This window comes from Lindgomyces ingoldianus (genome assembly GCF_010093535.1).
Source record: "Lindgomyces ingoldianus strain ATCC 200398 unplaced genomic scaffold BDR25scaffold_18, whole genome shotgun sequence".
In the NCBI taxonomy this organism is placed as follows: Eukaryota; Fungi; Ascomycota; class Dothideomycetes; order Pleosporales; family Lindgomycetaceae; genus Lindgomyces; species Lindgomyces ingoldianus.
In genome coordinates this window covers 318620-340048 of record NW_022985179.1, presented here as the reverse complement: position 1 = coordinate 340048, position 21429 = coordinate 318620, and the positions used below count along the sequence as shown (strand labels likewise).

The window sequence follows — 21429 nt, the reverse complement described above, 5'->3', positions numbered from 1 at the left end:
AGCTTTCTGTCGCCGGGCGATAGACTTTCTTGCCTTTTATTTTAGATCACGTATTCGCTCCGTTCGATTCTCTTTTTTTTCTACAACCTTCGCTCCAATCAACCGAATCGTATTTGAAAGTCTATAATTCAATCAAACCCCACCGACAAAATGCTTCCTCAGAACGTTATCATCCTGCTCGTGGCAGCCGTCTCCGCCGTCCCACTCAACATCAACCTTGGCGCATACTCACCCGCCCTGGTAGTCGGTGATGGTGAAATCTCACTGGGATCGACGGAAAGCGCATCGCGACTGATGGAGACACTCGCGTCTGGGGCCGCAGCAAACGGCGGTGAGCAGCAAGGTCAACAAGGTCAGCAACAACAAGAACAACAGCAAAATGGCGAACAGCAACAGCAAGAAGGTGAACAAGCTGCTGAACAACCCGCAGCTAAAGCCCGCGACATCGCCGCCCCCGCACCCAACGTCCGAACTATCGAACACTTCGGCAAGCGTGAAGCTGCCGTAGCCGACGCCAAAGAGACCCTCGCTCTCGCCCAAGAAGCTATGGCATGGATCAAGCGTGATATTGCCGGCTTCCGTGAAGCTCTGGGCTACGCCCGCGAAGCGATGAAGGATACACCCAAGATCGAACTCGGTACTCCTGCGTCTGGTGTCGGTATCACTGTTAATGCTGGTCTCAACGTCCCTGCCAACTCCGCTGCCAACGGTGCACCAGCAGGTGGTGCTAGGCAGAAGAGGGACAGCCTCGTTGAGGAGGAGTCGGAGGCGCCCAAGATGACTCTTGTCGCTATCACCGAGGTCTGAAGTGGAAAAGAGGGGACTTAATACAACTCTAGGGCACGTGTGGGGACTCAAGAATGGTGGTGGATGCTGTATCGTGACAAACTGGTCATGACTTTTTTTCTTCGTCGGATCTTATTGGGGTGTCAACAACAATATTACAGCATCTTCGTCATCAGTACACGGAATAACTAAACCACCTGGGACGGGCGGGCGCATTCGGGCGATTTGGAGCTTAGTTGGTATTGTAGAAAAGACTAGAATCTCGGAATGTAACGACTACGTGATCAAAATTCTCCTTTACTCTCTCCCCTCCCCTCCCTTGTCTTTGCAGCAAACGCCACCCAGCCCTCAGTCTGATCCACAATCTATTAAATCCGCTCTGCTTTGCGTTTGACGATTTGTCAATTCGCCAACTCGCTTGACCATTCACCGAAGTCTAGCTTACCGCGACGCCCAAGCTTTCTCTGCCAAGCTCCGCCAGGATCCACCACGCGTCTCAGCAGAGTCTTGAATCCGCCTCGCGCCAAGATTGCGCATTCACGTGCCAAGCCAAGCGGAGTATGAAACCGAAACTGCACACGCGGATGCCGCTATGCAGGAATTAGGTAAGTAGTTTCCGCAACGCTCGGAATTTGGGAATAAGTGCCGACAGACATAGAGAGGGAGGGAGAGTGAGATAAATCCCTCACCCAAGAACGCACAAGCCGGATGTTGGGGTTTTCCGATGGGATGGCATGTAATACGGAGTTGTGAAGAGTCGTAGCAGGGGAATGCGGGCAAAGTGTCACTTTGGCATCCAGCCGTTCTCTTTACTCTTATGTACTGCATGGCGCTTATCATGGAATAGAAGGTCCAGTTAGACAGAAGGCTGTTTTCTCGTGACGTTTTTCCTAGTCCCAGCAACAGTTTTCACGGATACAATATCCCTTTGTAATAATCGACATTCCTCACCATACGCTGTCAACCCCATTCCACAATTCTGCCACCACAGAACTAAAACCGACTCTGTATACACTGCACTAACTTTCTTCAAAGGCTAACACAGCCCCCAGAACTATCTTCAACGAACACACCTCCATACTTTTGCCCCTCAGTCCTATCGTTCAGCGGTTCTTGATACCCATCCCAAACCACAGTCTTAGTCTCCGTTGGCTTCTTCGCCATCCCCAACTGCAACTGTCCACCTCCAGAATTATCATTTGGAATTCGGTCCGTGACTGACTTTAATGGATCATTTCCAACCGAGTAGAAGACCTGGAGAGTACTACAATATGTTAGCAAATGCTGTACCTATGATCCCGTAACTCACCTCTTCTCATAATCCAGCTGCACCGCCCAATTCTCCCAACCGGCCCACTGGATAGGTGTCCGAAACACAACCGTATTATTCCTCCCCACAACCTTCCACATCTCCCTTTCAGCCTTCGTATCCACTCCATTCCCCCCATCCTGCACCAACACCACCCCCGCCAACAAACTAAACTGATTCCCAGCATAATCCGCCCGTTCGTGCCAAACATTCATATACTCGTGACTCAAATTCATCGCTCTCTTCTCATCCTGCGCTACACTCCAATGAAAAGTCACAACACCCTTATCCGCCGCATCCCCCCCTACTTCGTTCTTGTCATCCCTCAACAGCAATCCCGCGCGCCGGAAGCCGAGTTGAAGGCCCTGGCCGGAGCGGAATAGCGACGCATCGGATATTGTTACTTCGAAGGGTTTGTGGGCAGACGGGATGTCGAAGCGGGAGGGAGTGTAGCTGGTGGAGGAATTTGGGAGAAGGAGGATGGAGGACCAGGTTAGATTTTCACCTTTGACGTATGAAGGGCTGTAGGGGGAGGTTGTGGCAGAGTCAAAAGAGGAGAGAGTGAGGTTGACGGGAATTCGGCCATCAAAGATAAGTGGGCATTGAGTGGAGGATTGGGATTGGTCGGTGGTGAGTGGACTCGCCGCGGCAACGCTTAGGAGGAGGGTTAAAGGGGAGGGGCGCATGGTGGAGGGAAAGAAAGGAAGCAAGGCAATAACTTCAAATGGGTAAAATTCCACACGGAAGGCTTATATTCTGACGGGGGATAAAGATCTAGTAAAAACCTAGGAAGATAGGATGTTCTCTGAACTGCAGTCATGGGGGATTTCAACCCTATAAGTAGATCGTCGGCCTGCCGAAGAACATCCCGGATCTCGGGACCATAAAGTAGTTAGAGATCTCCAGTTCGTACCTGGAATGAAGGCACTCATTAACAGACACGACCATAAATGAAAGAATTGATAGAATAGAAATGAGGACGCCGTCATTTGCAATAAACAACTGAATATCAACCCTTGACATCAGCCGAGATGACGGGGCGGATGAAGTTAGCGGATGGCTCGCGGTTGTTTTAAGATGCGAAGTATCAACAATTTTGAATGATCTATTTCCTCTGGTATTTGAAAGGAGAAAGCCCTGGCTAAGAATGAAGAGTAAAGCAACAGCGAAAGTTGGCTTGAAAAAGATCATTTAGCGCTAACCCATTTTGGACAAGCGCTGCGCTTCAGAATTTCAGCCTCCAGGTGCCGATCCATCTCCATCCACAAATATAACAGCTACAACTTCATCGAGGAAAGCGAAGCCACGATTTACATGAATCCCCGGAGTACCGAAACCTTGAAACACGATCTTATCTTCGGCTAAACCCTTGTTGCGGCTCCCCCCTCTTTCCGATTTATACCTAGGGATGATCTATACCCCTTCGCTTTTTTTTGGTCCATTAGACATTCACGCATAAGAGAAAGCAATCTCAAAGAGATACATCACGGCCTTCCCCTCTTCCCGATACAATCCCATGGATCTATATATCCCCCTGCTCTAATTTTGTTAAATAAAACTTTGAGGATTTAAAATTCGATAAACAATCCCAGAGACACACACCACGGCTGTTGATGTGTCTTTAGCACTGGCCCGATCTTATGCAATGGCCGCATCGCTTTGGAATTTCAAAAGTCCTACTATGCAATAGCTCAGTCCCGTTCCCAAAACTTCCCTTTCCCTTCCCCACCCCCTACCCCAAAAATTCCCCCCCAGTCCTCTTCAGCACCTCATCATAATACCCCTGAAACGCCAACCACCCCTTCTCCGGCGTGCCCACCTGTTTATAACTTTCCTCGGCCTCCGCATCTGGAATAATTTTCTTCTCGTACCCACTACCTTTAGCCGCGGCATCGACGAGGAGTTGCGCATGGCATGTTTTATCAAGAGATAAGAACCAAAACGCGGCTTCGTCGACGGATTTTCCGCAAGTGAGGATCCCGTGGTTTTGGAGGATGGCGGCTTTGCCATTGCCTAGGTGGCGTGTTAGTAGTTCATCCTCACACTGTAGGGGGATTGAGGGGATGGTGCCGAAGCTAGGAATAAGAGAGGTTTATCCATACCCAAAGCCTTTGCAATCCGCTCCCCCTCCTCACTCGCCAACACGACACCCCCAAACTGTTTATACACGCCATGGCTCTTATAAAATCTCAAGCTATCCTGGGTAATCATATCCAGCTCTCTCCCAAAGGCCGAAAACGCCTTGCCGTACGTGGAATGCGCGTGGCAGGCTGCATGGACATCAGGACGTGCGCGGTGGATGGCCGAGTGGATGGCGAAGGCGGCGGCGTTGATGGGTTCGTTTCCTTCAACTACTTCGCCGGCTTCATTAACGAGGATGAGATCAGAGACGCGGATGAGGGCGAAGTGCGTTGAGAGGGGGTTGAGCCCTGAGTGCTGTTAATACTGGCCACTGAACGTTATTCAAGCTTCTTGTTGTAGACAGCCCTCATCCAGTGAACTGTCAGGTAAGCAACAATTGGAGAATCATCCATACAAAAATGATCCGTCAACACCGGATCCCGCACACTAATATGACCTGCAACACCCTCATCAAACCCCCTTTCCGCAAATATCCTATATGCAGCAGCTAAGTGCTGCTTCCGATATAACCGCTCATCTTCTAGCCTCTCGAATGTGGGATATTTCCGGATCTTGAGGGCTTTTCCGGATGTTGTGCGGCCCATGGCAGCAACAGTCTGGTTTTCAATGGCTTCGTCATGGTCGACGCGGATTGCTGAGGTAATTGAGGCGTGGTGTCGGCGCGAGGGTGTTGAGAATGGGCGGATGAGGGGGTGTTGATGAGAGCATTGTGGTGGAGCGTGACAGCGGGTGGTGCGGAGAATAGTACGGGGGATTTGAGTGCGTGCTGTATTCATTATGAGTTCCATGAGTTAGTTGATTGAGGACGTTTAGTAGAATATCTTGAAGAGTATTAAGTGCGGAGGAGAGCCGTTCCCCGCAGATCGGCGAGAGGTGTCCCGGATATCAAATCCGTGTGTGGAGGCATTTCCGTGGAGGAACGCTTTCCCACCCCTTGTAGGCGAGATATTTGATGCAATGTGAGCGCCTCGTAACCTACGAATCGGAACCAAACATTATCTCCGGGAAAGGGGCCAGCCTGGAAGAGAAACCCGGTCTTGAGGAGTCGGAAACATTTCCGGTCCAGCGTTCAGCATGGAATTGCCCGGGTCAAGCAGTTCTTGCCCAGTAAATATCGCCAGAGGCAAGATTCGGCTGATACTTGCCCCTTAAATGATATCCATAGAGTTTTGTATCACGAAAGTTAGTGGGAGAGGTGGTTGAGTGATGAAGGCTCGTGTATAGAGCCAGACATGCTAGTGCCTAACACAGCCTAGCGCAATAGATCGCTCATCTTCATACTGAGGGCGACATTGGGAGTACGTGCTGAAACGTCAAGGTGCGTATATTAAACCAAACTTTGTCAAATTCCGTCCGACATGCCAACCTAGGTTGAGAAGCCTCCCATGATTCCTCTCTGGGCCCGGAAACTCTCAAATGCAACCTTCCTTCTAAATAACCAACGCCTTTATCATGCCCGTATAAATGCACTCTATCCAACCCTATTAGCCAAATGTAACACTCTTTTTAAGGATTCCAAAACCCCCTCTGACGTCTGGATTTCCCCACACCAGAAAGCTGTCTCCACTCCTTTGTCGAATCCCCTGGTTTCTCCGGCTTAGCTCCAGGACGTCGACTCGATGAACGAGAACTCGAGCCATGACTTCGCTTAGAACTGCGACTCGAGGTAGAACGGCTGGACTCAGAGGGGGCAACGGTGCTCGCTGCGACCGTACTTGAAGTATCATCCGTTTCCTCAGTGGCAGTAGAACCGCCTGCCTCACTCTGTGAAACTTCATTCGCAGCCGCTCTTATCTCCTCTTCCTTTTCTGCCTCGGGATCCGGGGTTTCCTGACCAAGCATCCTAGGCCGCCCTCCGGGTGTCCACATACCCCAAAGATTCCACAAATTCGAGTCCTTCGGTGCCTCATTCCCAACGCGACTCAGGACAAACTGTCCGTCTTCTTTATTTGTAACATTCAAAGTAACAAACGGAGCGGAGTTATAAATATGGCCCTCAATCTCCAATGGACACAGCTCCTCCGGAAAAGTAAGCTTATCGCGAATATAAATCCTACGGTATGCTGGCATGAGTAGGTGCAACACAACTCTCTTTCTCCCACTATATCGCCCCATAAACTGCCGCACATGCTTCATCCAATGGCACAGGAGATCAAGCTGTTCCGACATGCCCATATACCGATCAATCTGGCCCTCTTTCCTTTGCAGCTTGTAGAGCGCGGGATACCAATTCGTATCGGGGTGGTAAACGAAGAAGAAATGCCGTTCACCGGGGACCTTGGCCGTCTCATGCACGCGCTGACTCACAAAATCCCACACCTGCTGCGCGAACTTCTCCGCCGCCATCAACCCCGTCTGCGCATCCAGCACATCGCCAACGCGTCCCAGCATCTCGGCGGCTTTTGCACCCTGCCAGACCTGCAGTGCCAGCACGCCGACGCCGACGGGGAGTGCAAAGGTGGAGACGAGAGACGAAGCTTGCGAGGCACCGAGCGCGGAGGTTAAAGACGGTATTAGCACTTCGATGCTGCCCATGTTTTGCCGGATCTTTTTGCCCACGGCGTATTCGTTGTAGACGCCGATCGCATCGCGGGCGACACCGGGGACGCTGAGCCAGGAGATGCCGCGTTTGAGGAGGGAGGGGAGTTCGAAGTCGGGGATGGGGAGGTCGAGAGCATCAGGTTTGCCCATGTTGGGCAGGTGGGCGAATGCTAAGTGGGTTGTGGGGGGTTGTGGAATGGGTATATGCTAGACCTTCGTGCTGGAGGAGGGGTTAGCGGTGCTACTCGAAGAGAATAATGTGGTATGGCGTTAATAGTAAGTGGGGTAGACTCACAATAGTTAATGAGTGAGGCTTCAAGACGCGTCGTTCTGAGCCTGATGATGTGTCGCGATCGCTGAAAATGGCGGTCTGAGGACCCGGCCTGGCAGCCTCATCCTACAGGTCCGCTCAGCCTCCTGCTGCAGGAGCCCCGCATCTAGCATCCAGGACCAAATCAGCACTCATAATACCCAACAATTTGCTAGTAAATAAGGCGGGAAACGCCATCGGCTCGGCGGGATAGCGAGAAGAGTGTTGTTGGCGGCTGGAGATCAGTACGAAATTTGGTTCCGACCTCGGAAAGGTCGCGCTACCAGCTAAACCAGCTAACCCATGTGATATCAGTGTGATGAAAGACCCCCGTTCCGCCTCCTAGCGACAACGGAACCTAAAGTGAGCCGCTGTTCTCCTCTAAATCGCCATTTTTTCTTCTTAAAAACTATTGTGGGGTGTCAGAAACTGTCACTAGGTATCTATGTCGTCGTCAATTGGTATGTATTTGCATGCTTCCCCAAACATCAATACCTCGCCCGCACACTATGCATCCCTCAGTACACATATCGATACTCTTTCTGGTCATCCTCTCCCCCAAACTCTCTTCTCTTCCTATCAACCTTCCTATTATGCCCCCACAGCACCCCCACATAACTCACGCAAACTACCGCTCCGAAAACCGTCAATCCCAGCCCCGTCCGAAACCCCGTTGGATAGAACGGCGCCTCTCGCTTAATAAAAACATTCGATGCCACGAAGTTTGCGCAATTCCCTAATCCCAGGATGACAGCCGTGCCAACACCGATAGATGCTCGACCTCGTAGGTTATTAGTCATCCAAGCGGTCAGCATAGCCATCTGGATGAAGGTTCCCCCGCTCATGGCGAACAGCGAGAAGTAACGGACGCCGGCTGTAACGCCCTTTTTCTCGGAGTATGCGACTTGAATGATCCATCCCACAAGCGCGAGGGTGATGCCCATGAGGACGAAGGGGAAGCGCTTGCCAATGCGGCCGGAGACCCAACAGCCGAAGACTTGGAAGACGATGCCGGTGAGCCAAATGGGGATCGACATCACCTGTGCGCGAGCAGCCTTCCAGCCGAGCTCGGTGAGGATCGTGGGAATGAAGGAGGACATGGAGGCGGCGGTCATGTCGCAGCAGAAAAACATTAAAGTGCTTGAAAGTGTTACTTTCGAGTGCCATGAACCCTCAAAGAAGAATAGACTTACGGGAACCAGATCCTGTAATCCCCCAGCACCTTCACCCAATTCACAGATTTTAGATCGAGTTTCTGGTCGCCCTTGTCGCGGTGCAGCTTATCTAGGAGATGCTCCTTTTCGGCAGCAGAGAGAAACTTGGTCTTCTCGGGGAAGTCGGGCACGATTGCAAACACAAAAAAGGAGATGAAGATGGTAAAGATCCCTTCAAGGATGAAGATCCTGAGCAAATCAGTAACTTCGAGGGAAGAAAAACAAGTCAGAGGTTACATACCATCTCCAGCCTTCTTTGCCTTGGGTGCCATTCATATTGCGGATGCCATACGCCAAGAGCTGAGCATATGTTGGTTGGTAATTCTAGTTGCTGGGAGAAAGACTTACACCGCTGATGCAGGGACCGAGAACGCCAAAGGTGAAGAAGCATGCAAAGCGCAGAGAAGCTTCCTTTCGGGTGTAATACTCTCCAATTAGAAAGGCAGCGCCTGCACAGATTAGCCTCATCCATCTATCACCAGACTCACTCACCAGCGGGGAGCGTAGCCTCAAAGATACCCATGAGAAATCGAAGAGCAAGGAGGCCGCCGTAGGAATGCGTTAGACCTTGACAAGTCGCGATGATTCCGAGAACAATCATGTTGCATCCAAGGAAGATATTCGGCTTGATACGAGGCAGACTCATAATTAGGTTGCTTGGAATTTCGATTAGAACGAATGGGATAAAGAAAATCCAGAGGCAAGTGTTGTAGCCATTTGCGGGCATTTTAAGACCCTTCTCCAGGCCCTCAATTCTGGCATTGGCGACTGCGCAATGTCAATAGACGGTCCTGCGGTGGGTTGGTAGGCGGGGACTCACTGTTTGTTCGATCCAGGAAGAGAATGGTGTACGTGCATCCCAGGACTGGAATTAGTCGCAAATCGAGCTTTGTAATGTATCTCTGCGCTTTTGTGGAGACAAGGTCCTCAACGGTATCCTGATCGCTGCTGCTCTTCGCCGTCGTCTTCTCCTCGGTGAAAACCTTCTCCGACATCTTCACTTTCGCGAAAGCTCTCAAATCACAGCTGGTGTCGTCGCAATGGAGTGCTAGAAAAATGGATCACACAGATGAGGACCACGAGAGCGGGTCTCGTCGACTCGCGCTTGCTGATGGAGGAGTGTGTCGCGTCTATAGGCGACGTTAGGTTGGCTAGGTGGTGCCGAGTCGCGATGTATCGCTGCTCCTGATTGTATAATATACCTTGCCCCAGCTGGTGCATGAGAGGAAGTGGCTTCGACAGTGGCAAGGGTGCCTACAGCCGACACGTGTATCCTAGTAACTGGGACAGGACAGACAACTGCTTAGCCTGGTTTGAGCGCAAGCTTCTGGGGGGATCGACTTTAAAGTTTTTTGGTAGGTTTTGAGGTTGATACTACATGCCCTGAGGGCAATTTCTGGCGATATGATGGAACTAACTGGCTTAAATCGCGACTCACCGCCCCTTCTAAAGCGGTCGAGGCTTTTACCAGTTTCCGCCTCCCAAGAAGCGAAGTCTGAAAGGGTGCTAAACTCGACGCAAAGGGGTGGAGATCGAACCATAGCAATACCATCAGATGTTCATTGTGCGAGTGGGATAAAGTTCTGACATGGTCGTACAAATGCAGGTGAAGCGCAGACTGCGCGTCTGTTTAGCCCGCGGACGCCAAATGGTGTAAAATTCATGGCGAAAGTGCATGGTAGTCATGCGGAGAGGTCTGCAATTGGGCAACTGTCCGCTTGTTGCGGCTATTTCCGGCGAACCAGTGATCCCGTGGGCCAGTCTCCCGGTAATTGAATCCCACTCGCCGAGATAAGAGCGCCAGCCATGCGGGACTCCGGGACGACGCACACGAGAACGAGCTTGCTCCTCCGAACCGCCACTTCAGCCATCTTGCCTTTCAATCGGCGATCGAGTAGTCGTTCGTGCTGAGTGTTTATCATTTCAATCTGTCGGTTGTCTGGAGGAGATTGCAAGTGTCCGACCTCACATCGGCTCCAGAGATGCGATGTCTCCCACATCCTTCTTGAACAGAAATACCCAGTTAAGCTTTTCGTGACACATCCGGATTCTTTCTTCCACCTTGACCTTTCCACTCTCCATCCGCATTCTGCCTTCCCCGCCCTACGATCTTGGCCACGAACTTCATTCGCTAGTTTATCTGCATATGCAAGCGAACGGCAAAGATGGCAAACCTGAACGTTCCAGACTCAGTCAGTACGGTTCGCTTGCGGGCTATCGATGCGAAGACTCAGGTGTGCGTCTCCGCAAAAGGCTTCGTGCAGCCTATCCTCCCTGGTCACGAGAACTTGAATCTTACTAGCGTCACCTTCTTGGTCGAACAAACGGGTCTCGGGAAAAAGGTTCTATTCGACTGCGGTGCGAGAAAGGATTTCGAAAACTTCTCCCCAGTCATCAAAAATCGACTAAATTTGAATGTGAGAGGACTGAAGATCGAAAAGGACATCCATGAGATTGTCATCGAGGCAGGCGTGCAGTTGGAAGAGCTGGATTCCATGATCTGGAGCCATTGGCATTGGGATCATCATGGTGCACCTGAGAAATATCCTCCATCGGTGGAGGTGGTCGTAGGACCTGGTTTCAAGGACAACTTCATGCCAGGCTATCCAACAAATCCAAGCTCCATTTTTTTGGACGTCAATTTTGCGTAAGTATGAAATGTGTCGTGATAGTAGACCTTGTCTAAATAATGTCAAGTGACCGCAAATATCGTGAGATATCCTTCGACGATTCCTTTAAGATTGGAAACTTTAGAGCATTCGACTTCTTCGGCGATGGCTCCTTCTACCTTATCGACACTCCGGGCCATGCCATCGGACATATGTGCGGCCTTGCCCGAACAACGCCGACAACGTTCGTCTTCCTGGGTGGAGATATTTGTCACTTCGGCGGGAGCTTCAGACCTTCTCCTACTGTTCCTCTTCCTGACCCCGTTCCATCTTTACACCTCGACTCACACTTCCCAATCCCGTGTCCATGCTCGATATTCACTGCTATTCATCCCGCAGGCCCTCAGTCAGATGAGTGCAAGACATCGCCGTTCTTTGAAGTAACCTCGTTTCCTCAGTCAGCATATCTCGATCGCACCCAAGCTGCAAAGAGCATCAAAGAGCTACAAAGGTTCGACGAGGACCCAAACATCTTCGTATGCATCGCTCATGATCCGGTTCTTCTCGAAGTATTACCTTTCTTGAACGACCAGCCGGACAAGGATTTGAATGACTGGAAAGATGCTGGTCTTAAGGAGAAAGCGCAATGGGGATGGCTGAATGAGCTTCCGCGAGATGGAAAACCCGGAAGACCGATGCTGGTGGAAGGTGTCTGGAAAGATGGCCAATTAGTAACGGACTTTACGAAACTGAAGGCGTCTTTGTATTGAGCTTGGGGGTGTCTAGCAGTTTGAGATAGCTAGATGATGATCATTCTCGGAGATTCGGTTGTGTTCATTCAACCAATAGTCTGAGCGCTACAATAGCTTTCCTTGGAAGGTCGTTCTTCCGTCGGTCCATAAACGTCAACAAGCACACCAGCCAAATCAAGAGAACAAGAAATGCACATCATTCAACTCCAGCTCCATATCTCGGTCTAGTCCACCCTCTATGCGCAAACTACACCAGCATCCTATAGCCCTCGCTTCGATGCACCTGCCTAATCCCGACCTGCGCTCCTTAGCTTGTTCAATATCGCTAATAGGCGGATCATCGAAATTCGGAGTTTGGAGGGAGTTCTGAGAACTGCCGAGTATTATAAGGCTAGAGTTTCTCCAGTTTAGTGAAGCCCTCTTCACCTAAGCAAAAGAAAAACGCAGACTCACCATTTCATGGATCTCGGGTAGTTGGTGTGTCAGCGCCATGCCTCCATCTTGAGTGTTTGCCTTATATGTTACTGCTGCTTCCGGGAGTGGAGGCTGGGCTGGTGCATTGCGGTGCTGACGAAGTAGCCAAAGGAAGACGAAAATCACCAGTGCTACGCTGAAGAAGCCACCGAACGCGATGCCAACTATGGCTCCTGTAGACAACCCGTTTGATGGCTTCATGGACGGTGGGTTGACTGAAGTTGGTTCAGATATTGAGCCGGTGCTACCTTTCGTGGTTACTGAAGAGGAATATGAATCCTTAGCACCCTGAACCGTTGTACTTAACGTCGCGGTGGGTGAGCCTCCCATGCGAACCTGAATTGGATATGCGACAGCCCAATTTTGGAAATCAGTTTTCGTTGAGTAGTATGATCTCCATGAGATGCTGGATTGATGATCGAGATCGTCTAGAACCAGCAAAGTGGTTGTGGGCGTAGCCAGCGGACTCCCGCATGCGCCATAGAATGGCGATTGCATTGGACATCCGTACCCTACTAATATCAGTTCTCAATTTTCCTCAATGGAGATAACCGACGTGCCTCTAGGGCAGCAAAAGACCACTGTCTCCCCGGGTATGGTGCTAAGAAGTATTGGCGATACTGGACCTGGACAGCCCGTGTAATCCTGGGGACAGACCCCAGGGGAGAAGTAACTTGTGTACCAGGCCCAGTCCTCGGTATAATATTTGCTACTAGGGCAGCATTCTTTCAGCGCACATCCTGCGGTAGGGACAAACTCATCTAGGCCAAAGTATGTATGCTTTAGATCATACAATGTGTTTGTGCACGAGGCTGGGAACAATATCGCAGTCGAAAGAGGGCCAAGGTTGACGTATTTGGTCAAAGGAGGTATAACAGCCATGGTTTGAAATCGGCAATCGATGAGTTAGGGAGTGCAGGGGTTTCCTTGAGCAGATGCTTTGATTCAGAGGTCTGTTGAGGATCATCACATCACATCGCGTGAGTTAGAATGTGGGCGCCGAGTAGATTCTTGCAGACGCCACAGAAAGTTGCGCTAAGAAAATCCGGTCTCCTTGAATACTAGATTGGCTGGGCACCAGAGCCTATTTCCTGTGGGAGCAATTCTAGGCTCCTTTCAAAACTATGAAGATATTATCAACAATGATTCGTAGATCCCTCCTAAAGAATGTTATCTACCTACGAATTTTTCACAAACTCAGCCTCCTGCCGAGATTTTAAAGATATTCATGCACCAATCCTTTATACTATTTGGTGGCTGCACATTCAAGCCACTTTTCTTTAAAACCTCATTTAATATTGGTGCCACAATTCCTTCCCCAATCACGTCTCTCGCACACATCATCTCGAGCTCCTTCCAGAACTTCTTGTACGGATCCGTCTCCTCATTTTTCTCTCGTACCACCTGTTCGAATGGCTTAAAGGTCACCGTCATCTTTCCCCCGCTCACGGTTTCGATAACTCTCACAACTTCATCCATTCGAGCAGTCTCACCTTCCATCCCAAAATCCTCTTGCCACTCCCCTTTCGACAGCAAACACGCTGCTGCAGTCATTCGCCCAACATCGCCAATCTCCGTAAACGTCATTCGGGGAATGTCCCCATCCTTCGTCAAAGGAATCTCCGCCCTCATGTCTTTGATATGCCAGATGAACTCAACCCTATCATTCAATCCATTCAACGCTTCTAGTTCATTCGGGCCTCCGTACGCAAGGTAATTCATAAACAGGCCAACATGGAACCCTGCGTACTCGAATTCCGGATGCAGACGTTTTGCCTCACGACAAGCGTCTATAACGGCGATTTGGGGGCTCAGCAAGGCCACTTTTGGGGCGGCAAGTGCGCCGCACCCGAACTCTGCCGGTGCGAATCGGGATACGCCAGCCTTTAGACTAGCATTTAAGAGATTGATCTGGGTGCTGGCCCATGTCCCATCCTTTGCGAGGAGTGTGCAGATTACCTGGGCGTATTGGTTATCTGTGTATGACAGATCCGGGATAGGCCTACTGTATGAACGTCCCGCAATGCAGAAATTAGCGAGTCCTCTGAAGAATAATCCACCTTGCGCACTTCGATTCCCATATCTAGCAACCATTTTGGAGTTTCGGAAGTAACTCTTCCTAGAACAACCGGTTTGAGCTGCTCTGGATATTGCTTTAAGCCAACGAGGATTGCGCGGCCAACTGCTGGTGAAGTCCCGCCTGCAACAGCTACCGTGATCATATTGGACACAAACTTGAATGAAATATATGATCCAGAGAAGAGATTGTGAGATAGGAACGGTCCTCAATTGTTCAAACACTTTCAAGGTTTGCAAGCAGATTGCTTTTTATAAATGCCCCGCAGACGCGACCCCGCGCGTTGAGCCACAAAATTTCAGATTGCCGACGTTGGCTAAGACAGATCAGCAGCACGGTGGACTCACGAAGTCAGATGAATGGAAAATGCTGCCTGGACAGCTCGGCGCTTCATATGTTAATGATGAGTCCAGCTATTCTCTTCTACTAACCACATTCCAGGTATGGATCTAACACGTGATCTACATCTACACGAGGATATGCAGCATTGAATGATCAATTCACTGTCACAAAATACTTCATCGTACTCTATCTGGCTGCTCACTAGCATAGAGATATTGGGGGCTGGTAGGTAAATGCCGAGAAACTTTTGTCTATGAAAATACTTCAAATTTCTTGTTACTCTGCTTGCTGTCAGATATTTTCTATCTGATCAAGATCGATCGGTCGAACACTTCATTCCAACCACTAGAAAAGACCTCGGTTTTTGTTTATTACGAATATGAAGCAGATATAGATACGAACAGATTTATAGGACATGTATTAGCGAGCACAGGTACGAAAGTAAGTTAGCATCCAACTCACTCACCCAGTTCCTTCACTCTAAACCTTCATCATATCTCACATCTCATCCTCCTGCTATCTCTGTCCCTCTTCACTCTCCTCCTTACCGCTCCCCCTAATTCTCACCTCTCTCGTCTCCCACGTAATCTCCATATTCGCCTCCGGAAGATGATTCTTTCTGTTGATTTTTCTTTCCTTACTAGTGTTAGGTTCGCATATTTGCCGTAAGATGCCCTCTCTAATCCTCTTTCCAAACCCCGGGCCCGCTGATTCTAGGTGCACCGCATAGTTTAAAATACCCGGGCATCAAAGTCTGAAAGATGGCCTGTGGATCATATTTCTTCGCAACGACCTTCAATTTCGCCACATTTTCCTCTCCGTAGCCTCCCAATACGTCCTGATACTCGCTCGCATAATTCATATACACATACTCGACCCACAATCCCCTCTTTTTCCCCTCTTTAACCGCTGTTCCCATAAGCCTCGCGATCATTCCAATGATGTAATCGTCATCTTCCTCATTCTGCCACGAACATGAGTATATCAGGTTCATGTACGGCGCTTCCGATTCCATAAGTGGGAGACAATTTCCCCCATTCCCCTTCATCCGCGCCACACACTCGGGCGTGATAATCTGGAACACTGGGACTGGGGTATGGCGTTCATATTTCCCTTTCGTTCCCTCTAATTCTTTGAAGAAAGTAGCTGCAAACCAGCGGATGAAGTCGCCTGAGAATTTGAATGTATGCGTCCAATACATTTCCCTTAGATTCTTGGGATTCGTCGCACGAACCTGAAGTGTCATGTCTTCCAGGCTGCGGACTTTGGTCGTATCCATGAGATTCGGCATCGATTTGTACTCGCCGAACACCTCGGCGTGAGGATTGGGGTCTTTGTACATGGTTAAAGTGGAGATGGTATCGTGGCCTATGCGATTGACTAGCACGAGCCACGTCGAAGCCTTCAGATCTGGGTTGTATGCAATATTGGAGAATGCAGAGATAGCGGCGGTAGCTTGTGTAGGGTAGTGGTATGCAATACTGCCAGCGAATATATTGCCTTGGGGGAAGGTTTCAAGATCGAAGCGAGTTACGATGCCAAAGTTAGGACCGCCGCCTCGGAGAGCTCAGTAGAGGTCTGGGTAGGATTGTTGGTTAACTTGGAGGATGTCGCCACTGGCGGTGACGACTTCGAAATTGGCGACATTGTCGCAGCCCCAGCCGTAGAGGGAGGCGAAGAAGGATATGCCCCCTGAGGAAATTTCGTCAGAGTTCTTTAGTGGGAAGTCAATCAATTACACACCGCCTAGAGTGAACCCTCCAACTCCGATATCAGAAGCTCGCCCTCCAACTACTGCCAATCCATCTTTTGCTAGTTTCTCATACACATTCATCCACGTGTTCCCTGTCCCGAGTCTCGCGATCCTCTTATCCTCGCTCAGTTCGATGCTGTCAAGATCCACCAGATCGATGGTAATACCCCCGTCACTATTCCAAGCACCCTTCATGGCAGCATGACCGCCGCTTTTGACTGCAAACGCGCATCTTGACCAGCGACAAATGAGGACTGCGATGGCGACTTCTTTGGGGGATTTCGGCCTGAATATGCAAGCCGGCTGCACCGCTTCTTGGTGTTTTGACCAGAATTCTGATCGCCAAGCTAAGTGCTCGGCAGTGTTTAGAAGGGTAACTTGCGATGGGAAGGTTGAGGCGAGTTTAGATACCTGCCTTAATTAGAGGCTGTAGAGGGGACTTGGAAGTTAATTTACTGCTGTGGAAACGTGCTCAAGAGAAGCGGCTATATATCCAGAGGCTGTACGAACAGGTATTAGTTATCTCAGCAAGCTCAGACGGTCAAGGGCTTTAATTAGCGCCACACTATACTCCTTAAAGTAAAGCTGTTTTTTTATAGTCTACTAAGTTTTTTCTAAACTAATTAAAAGCTATAATTTTCTTAAAGCTCCTTCTGTCTAAGAGACTTTAGTGCGCCTATGTAAGCATAACACTTCTAATTCTTTTAACTATAGCTAAAAAAATTAACTTCTTAATAACTTTTAGCTTTTTTTAAGTAGCTATAACTTTTTTACTTTTTTTATACTATTATTAGTACTATACTTATAATTAATTTTACTTTAATAAGAAAATTTTAGCTTTTATATGTAAAAATATGTTAGTTATTTATTATTATTTTTTACTTAACACTTACTACTTACCTACTTTACTAGCTTTATTATATTTTTTATTTTAATAATATTATTTTAAGGCTTTTTTACTTTCTAGCATTTTAATCTATAGTATACTATAAAGTTATTCTTAACGTACCTAACAGGTTAGCTAGCTACACAGGTTAGCCGGCTACTTTTGCTAAGCCCTTACTATACTCTACCTATCTACATAATGCCTTAACAACAACACTAGATTAAATCTTCTAAAGAACATTAGATACAGCTTACTTTTTAGGCTTTTAAATAAGACTTAAAACTTTTTTTATAACACACTGTAGCTATTTATAATATTTTTTATATAACACTAAGTAATTAACGCGCTAGACAGCCTTTAAAAGCAGAATACTAGCTTAAATTAAAGAATCTAACTAAGCTTAAAAAAAAGTAGTTATTAAGTATATACTTAAGCTTATTATACATAGATTTCCTTTTAGGCTTATAGCTATAGCTAATATAGCTAATTCCTTACGCATAGAGTGTAATTTAGGCTAGGTTAGCTTAAACTAGCCTAGTATGTAGGTTAAGCACTGCTCTAAGTTTATAATAAAGTTTAATTATAAGTATAATTATAAAAAAGTGCTTTATAAAAATTTAGAAGTTATCTAAAGCTAGTTTTACCTAGTAGCTAATATAAAAGCTAAGTATAGTATCTAGAATAAAGACATGTATAACTTTAATAAGTTAAGCTTTATAATAAGCTAAATATTAACTAAAGTAGTTATTATAGCTTTAAAGAAATAAAAATAGCTAAAAGTAATATAGTAAAGTAATAAAAAGTAAATAATAGTTATTTAAAGTATTAACATAATAAAGTAAGCTATTCTACTTTTTATTATTTTTAAAGGCTGCTATTACCTCTTTGCCTAGTATAAAAAAAAATCTACCTTAAAACTAGGTTATTACAGTCTCTAAAAATAGCTAGATAATAAATAAGCTTAGGCTATAGTAGTTAAAGCACTTTAATAAGCATATAAAAAAAAGTTATAGGCACTTATTAGCTTTTTATTATTAATAGCTATAAGAGCTATAACTTACTTAATTTCTAGTAGTACTATAAAAAAAATTATTACTATTTATATACTTTTACACTTATTACACCTTTTATAGCCTCTTAATATAGGTTGTTTTGCCTTTTTAAAAAAGGTGTATAAGTGCTAAGCTAAAGATCTTATATGTAACTAAATTACTTATATTATAAAACTTAAGTTTTTACTATACTTTATACGCGCTTATAATGCAGTAATTACTTTTAGTAATATCTAAAAAGAGTTTTAAAGCGCTAGTTTAGTTTTATTTAACCTAAAATAAGTTAAAATAGCTCTTAATATCTAGTTATATACTTTATTACTACTACTACTTATTAATAATAAGCTCTAGTAGTTATAAACTTTAAGTAATACCTTTAAATTTAAGTTATAATTAATACTTATAAAAGTAAAAAATTAAAGGCATATAAATAGCTTACTAATGTCTATAGTAAAGGCTTTTAAAAAAGTTTTAAAAAGAGTAGTAATTATTACGCATAAGCTAGTATTAGCATAAAAGAAGATTATAAAGCTTTAAGCAGTAAATAAGGCTACTACATAACATAAATTATATAAAAGAAAGTAAATTTAGGCAGAAAAAACTTTAATAGTTAAGAATAAGGCTTGTTTAACTGCTTTAAAGAAGTTTAAAGCGTGTAGTAATAAGAAAAAGCTAAAGACATAAGTGCGCACTAAAGAAGGTAAGCTAAGTTAAAAGTAATATAGGCAGTGCAATTAGACTAGGCATAACTTGCGTATGTATAAAAAAGTAGTAAAAGTAGACTTTAAATAATATCTTATGTTGTATTGCTTTATATAGGGCTAAAGTAGGCTGTTTTGCGCTAGAATAGGGTAGTTTTAGTGGGGGCTTGGCAAAAGTGGCCGGCTAACCTGTTAGGTACGTTACTACTTTTTATGCTTTTATTATTTTTTTTACTACTTAACTTTTTTAATTTTTTGTTTAACACGCACCTACTAACTACTTACTAGCCTTTTATATTTTAGGTAGATAAACTTATAAAAGTACTTTAGCTTTTAAAATAGCTTAATTTTAGTATTAGTAACTTTTTATACACCTTTTATGTTAATTTAGTTTTATATACTTATCTATCTACTGCCTGCATATTGCATATTTATGTAGCTTTAAAACAACTATATAGTTTAAAAATACTCTTAAAAGATTAATATATATTTTAGAATATAGTTAATATTAAAAAGCTATTATATAAACTTAACTTATTAGTAGTGCACTTTTTTTTTATAAAGTATAATATTAAAACTAAAGTAAAGATAAGTAGCTTTAATATTAGTAATTTTAATAGCTAAATTATAGTTACTATACTAAAGTAGTTTTTATTACTTTAAAATCTAATGCAAAACTATTAAAGTACTTAGTTTAGTTATAAAGTAAAAAAAGTGTTAACTAATTCTACTTTTTACTTAATTACTTTTATTACTATATAAAAGTGTGCTAAAAAGTAATTAAATTATCTTTTAAAAATACTTAAACTATTAAATAGGCTCTTTTAGCTAGCTGCTTATAGTGTAGCGCTTAAGTAGCAAGAGTAAGAGTGGTGTACAGTGTGCACAGCGTACAAGGTAGGTGTTACAGTCTATAGTTAGACTAACATAACTCCACCTAAAGTACTCTATAATCTAGCTAGGTTAGAGCAGGACTTGTTTACAAACTAATTAGAAGGTGCGGAGACAACGCAGCTGCCTGTAATTACAGAAGAATGTGTTATCTAATAAGAAGGCAGGCTGCAAGTTAAACAAGTTTAATAAGTTAAGCAAGTTTGCTGTACTGTAAACTTAACAAGCTTACACAACTTATTCTTAGCACTATTAGACATGTATATAGTTCTAACTTTAAATAACTTTTAAAAAGTGTGTTTAATGTTTAGTTTATTTTTTATATAGACTAAGTAGCATTTAGCTTTTTAAAAAGCTATAATACTATTTATATATCTTACAATATATATACCTCTAATTCTGTCTAACAGGATTGTTTAACCTAGCTACTATACTGCTGCTATAGGGACAAACTACAATCTAGTTGCTCTTCCCCTACTCTATTAGCCTATTAGCTATTATGTAGGACTGTACACCCTGCTGTTAGCCTCTATTCCTCTGTTCTATTATAAGAAACAACTTTAACCTAAGTGCTTTCTAAAGTAAAGATTATAACATTAAATACTACACCTTTTTAAAAAGTATAACTACTTAATATTGTCAGATTAAAGCACTGTTTCTAGGCTTCCTGAGATGAATGATGGGTTTTTGATATGATGTATGGGATGATGATTTATTGTGTTGATTTATCGATCCTTTTTCTGCTCTACTTGTGTTGCTCGGCTTTTGTTTTTCCGATCTATTAGTTGCATTAATTGGCGGAATTCCTTAGCGATTTTGCTTCTGTCTCTGTCCCTACACAAACCTTATAGAAATTAAGACACATTAGTAATACGCCCTAAACTATGCTAATATTATTATAATATTATAAGATTTAACTACCTAATTAGGAATAAAGTTAAAGCTAACTCTTTAGTGTTAAGAAGGCCTTACTAGCATCTTACTATAGCCTGCAGAGGCACCTAACTAGGGGTAGCAGAAGCGCCTCTAGCTAAGTTAACGTGTTTAAGTACTAGTACTGTCTAACAGCCTACTGCTAAAGTAGCTGCTTAGTTGTTAAGAAAGCCTAATAAGTAGGCTAGTAGTAGCAGGAGAAGGGGAGAAGCTGTAGCAGCGTGTAACTAGAAATTAGTTACCTAGGTTAATATAAAAGAGCCTCTTACACTATTACTGTTGCCTGCTATTGTACCTGCCCTAATTAAAATTCTTAAGTCGCCACGCATTATGCTAGATCTACTGTTGTTGCCGCCGCTACCCTAGCAGCCCTAATATAATATAGATATAACATATATTCTCTGCATAAATAGGGTTAAAGTAGTAGAAGATTATAATAACTGTAAGCATATGTTCTTTTTAATGTTATTTATAGAGGACAAAGTAACATTACTAATTAATAACCTAGCGTTAACAATTAACAGCTGTGGGCACTGCGTACAGAGCCGCAGCGTTAGCTTCTGTCTAGATAAAAGAGGTGCTGCTTAGCAGTGTGTACTGCTGTTAAATTTTAGTACTATTAAAAAAGTTTAGCTATTTAAAATAGTTAATTATTAT

General features: G+C 45.2%; 9 protein-coding genes across 9 annotated transcripts; 2 read left to right on the top strand and 7 right to left on the bottom strand.

The window, feature by feature from the left end:
- Positions 1–15: 15 nt before the first annotated feature.
- Positions 16–863, top strand: BDR25DRAFT_35981 (uncharacterized protein). The gene is made up of 2 exons (XM_033696152.1): positions 16–352; positions 431–863. The coding sequence occupies exons 1-2, from the start codon at positions 151–153 to the stop codon at positions 805–807; spliced, it is 579 nt and encodes a 192-aa protein (XP_033546844.1). The 5' UTR covers positions 16–150; the 3' UTR covers positions 808–863.
- Positions 864–1815: 952 nt separating this feature from the next.
- BDR25DRAFT_369933 (uncharacterized protein) lies at positions 1816–2781 on the bottom strand (the record flags this gene model as incomplete). Its single annotated transcript, XM_033697123.1, has 2 exons — positions 1816–2050; positions 2096–2781. 2 exons carry the CDS (start codon positions 2779–2781, stop codon positions 1816–1818), a joined length of 921 nt encoding a protein of 306 aa, XP_033546843.1.
- A 1052-nt stretch (positions 2782–3833) lies between these two features.
- Positions 3834–5019, bottom strand: BDR25DRAFT_262552 (arad-like aldolase/epimerase; the record flags this gene model as incomplete). Its single annotated transcript, XM_033686772.1, has 3 exons — positions 4632–5019; positions 4198–4524; positions 3834–4108 (listed from the first exon to the last, which is right to left on the bottom strand). Coding segments are annotated over exons 1-3 (984 nt in total), but the record flags the coding sequence as incomplete, so codon positions are not given.
- Positions 5020–5588: 569 nt separating this feature from the next.
- Positions 5589–7113, bottom strand: BDR25DRAFT_262551 (uncharacterized protein). Its single transcript, XM_033686771.1, has 2 exons — positions 7074–7113; positions 5589–6998 (listed from the first exon to the last, which is right to left on the bottom strand). Exon 2 carries the CDS (start codon positions 6926–6928, stop codon positions 5744–5746), a length of 1185 nt encoding a protein of 394 aa, XP_033546841.1. The 5' UTR covers positions 6929–6998; positions 7074–7113; the 3' UTR covers positions 5589–5743.
- A 493-nt stretch (positions 7114–7606) lies between these two features.
- Positions 7607–9306, bottom strand: BDR25DRAFT_287584 (MFS general substrate transporter; the record flags this gene model as incomplete). Its single annotated transcript, XM_033688338.1, has 6 exons — positions 9123–9306; positions 8795–9070; positions 8651–8751; positions 8544–8602; positions 8311–8491; positions 7607–8050 (listed from the first exon to the last, which is right to left on the bottom strand). The coding sequence occupies exons 1-6, from the start codon at positions 9295–9297 to the stop codon at positions 7607–7609; spliced, it is 1236 nt and encodes a 411-aa protein (XP_033546840.1). The 5' UTR covers positions 9298–9306.
- An 854-nt stretch (positions 9307–10160) lies between these two features.
- BDR25DRAFT_262547 (uncharacterized protein) lies at positions 10161–11892 on the top strand. The gene is made up of 2 exons (XM_033686770.1): positions 10161–10949; positions 11000–11892. The coding sequence occupies exons 1-2, from the start codon at positions 10468–10470 to the stop codon at positions 11679–11681; spliced, it is 1164 nt and encodes a 387-aa protein (XP_033546839.1). The 5' UTR covers positions 10161–10467; the 3' UTR covers positions 11682–11892.
- A 108-nt stretch (positions 11893–12000) lies between these two features.
- Positions 12001–13057, bottom strand: BDR25DRAFT_343246 (uncharacterized protein; the record flags this gene model as incomplete). The annotated part of the gene is made up of 4 exons (XM_033693812.1): positions 12795–13057; positions 12694–12763; positions 12117–12649; positions 12001–12036 (listed from the first exon to the last, which is right to left on the bottom strand). Exons 1-4 carry the CDS (start codon positions 13017–13019, stop codon positions 12001–12003), a joined length of 864 nt encoding a protein of 287 aa, XP_033546838.1. The 5' UTR covers positions 13020–13057.
- A 277-nt stretch (positions 13058–13334) lies between these two features.
- Positions 13335–14413, bottom strand: BDR25DRAFT_369920 (NAD(P)-binding protein; the record flags this gene model as incomplete). Its single annotated transcript, XM_033697122.1, has 2 exons — positions 14144–14413; positions 13335–14096 (listed from the first exon to the last, which is right to left on the bottom strand). Exons 1-2 carry the CDS (start codon positions 14357–14359, stop codon positions 13335–13337), a joined length of 978 nt encoding a protein of 325 aa, XP_033546837.1. The 5' UTR covers positions 14360–14413.
- Positions 14414–15235: 822 nt separating this feature from the next.
- BDR25DRAFT_325741 (FAD-binding domain-containing protein) lies at positions 15236–17694 on the bottom strand (the record flags this gene model as incomplete). Its single annotated transcript, XM_033692230.1, has 6 exons — positions 15236–16113; positions 16174–16248; positions 16300–16720; positions 17297–17318; positions 17472–17499; positions 17691–17694. The coding sequence occupies 6 exons, from the start codon at positions 17692–17694 to the stop codon at positions 15236–15238; spliced, it is 1428 nt and encodes a 475-aa protein (XP_033546836.1).
- Positions 17695–21429: the final 3735 nt, after the last annotated feature.

Coding starts and splice junctions, on each gene's coding strand:
- BDR25DRAFT_35981 (XM_033696152.1), top strand. CDS start 151: ATGCTTCCTCAGAACGTTATCATCCTGCTCGTGGCAGCCGTCTCCGCC. Junction 353..430: donor TGAGCAGCAAGGTCAACAAG/GTCAGCAACAAC, acceptor AACAACCCGCAG/CTAAAGCCCGCGACATCGCC.
- BDR25DRAFT_262551 (XM_033686771.1), bottom strand. CDS start 6,928: ATGGGCAAACCTGATGCTCTCGACCTCCCCATCCCCGACTTCGAACTC.
- BDR25DRAFT_262547 (XM_033686770.1), top strand. CDS start 10,468: ATGGCAAACCTGAACGTTCCAGACTCAGTCAGTACGGTTCGCTTGCGG. Junction 10,950..10,999: donor TTTTTGGACGTCAATTTTGC/GTAAGTATGAAA, acceptor AATAATGTCAAG/TGACCGCAAATATCGTGAGA.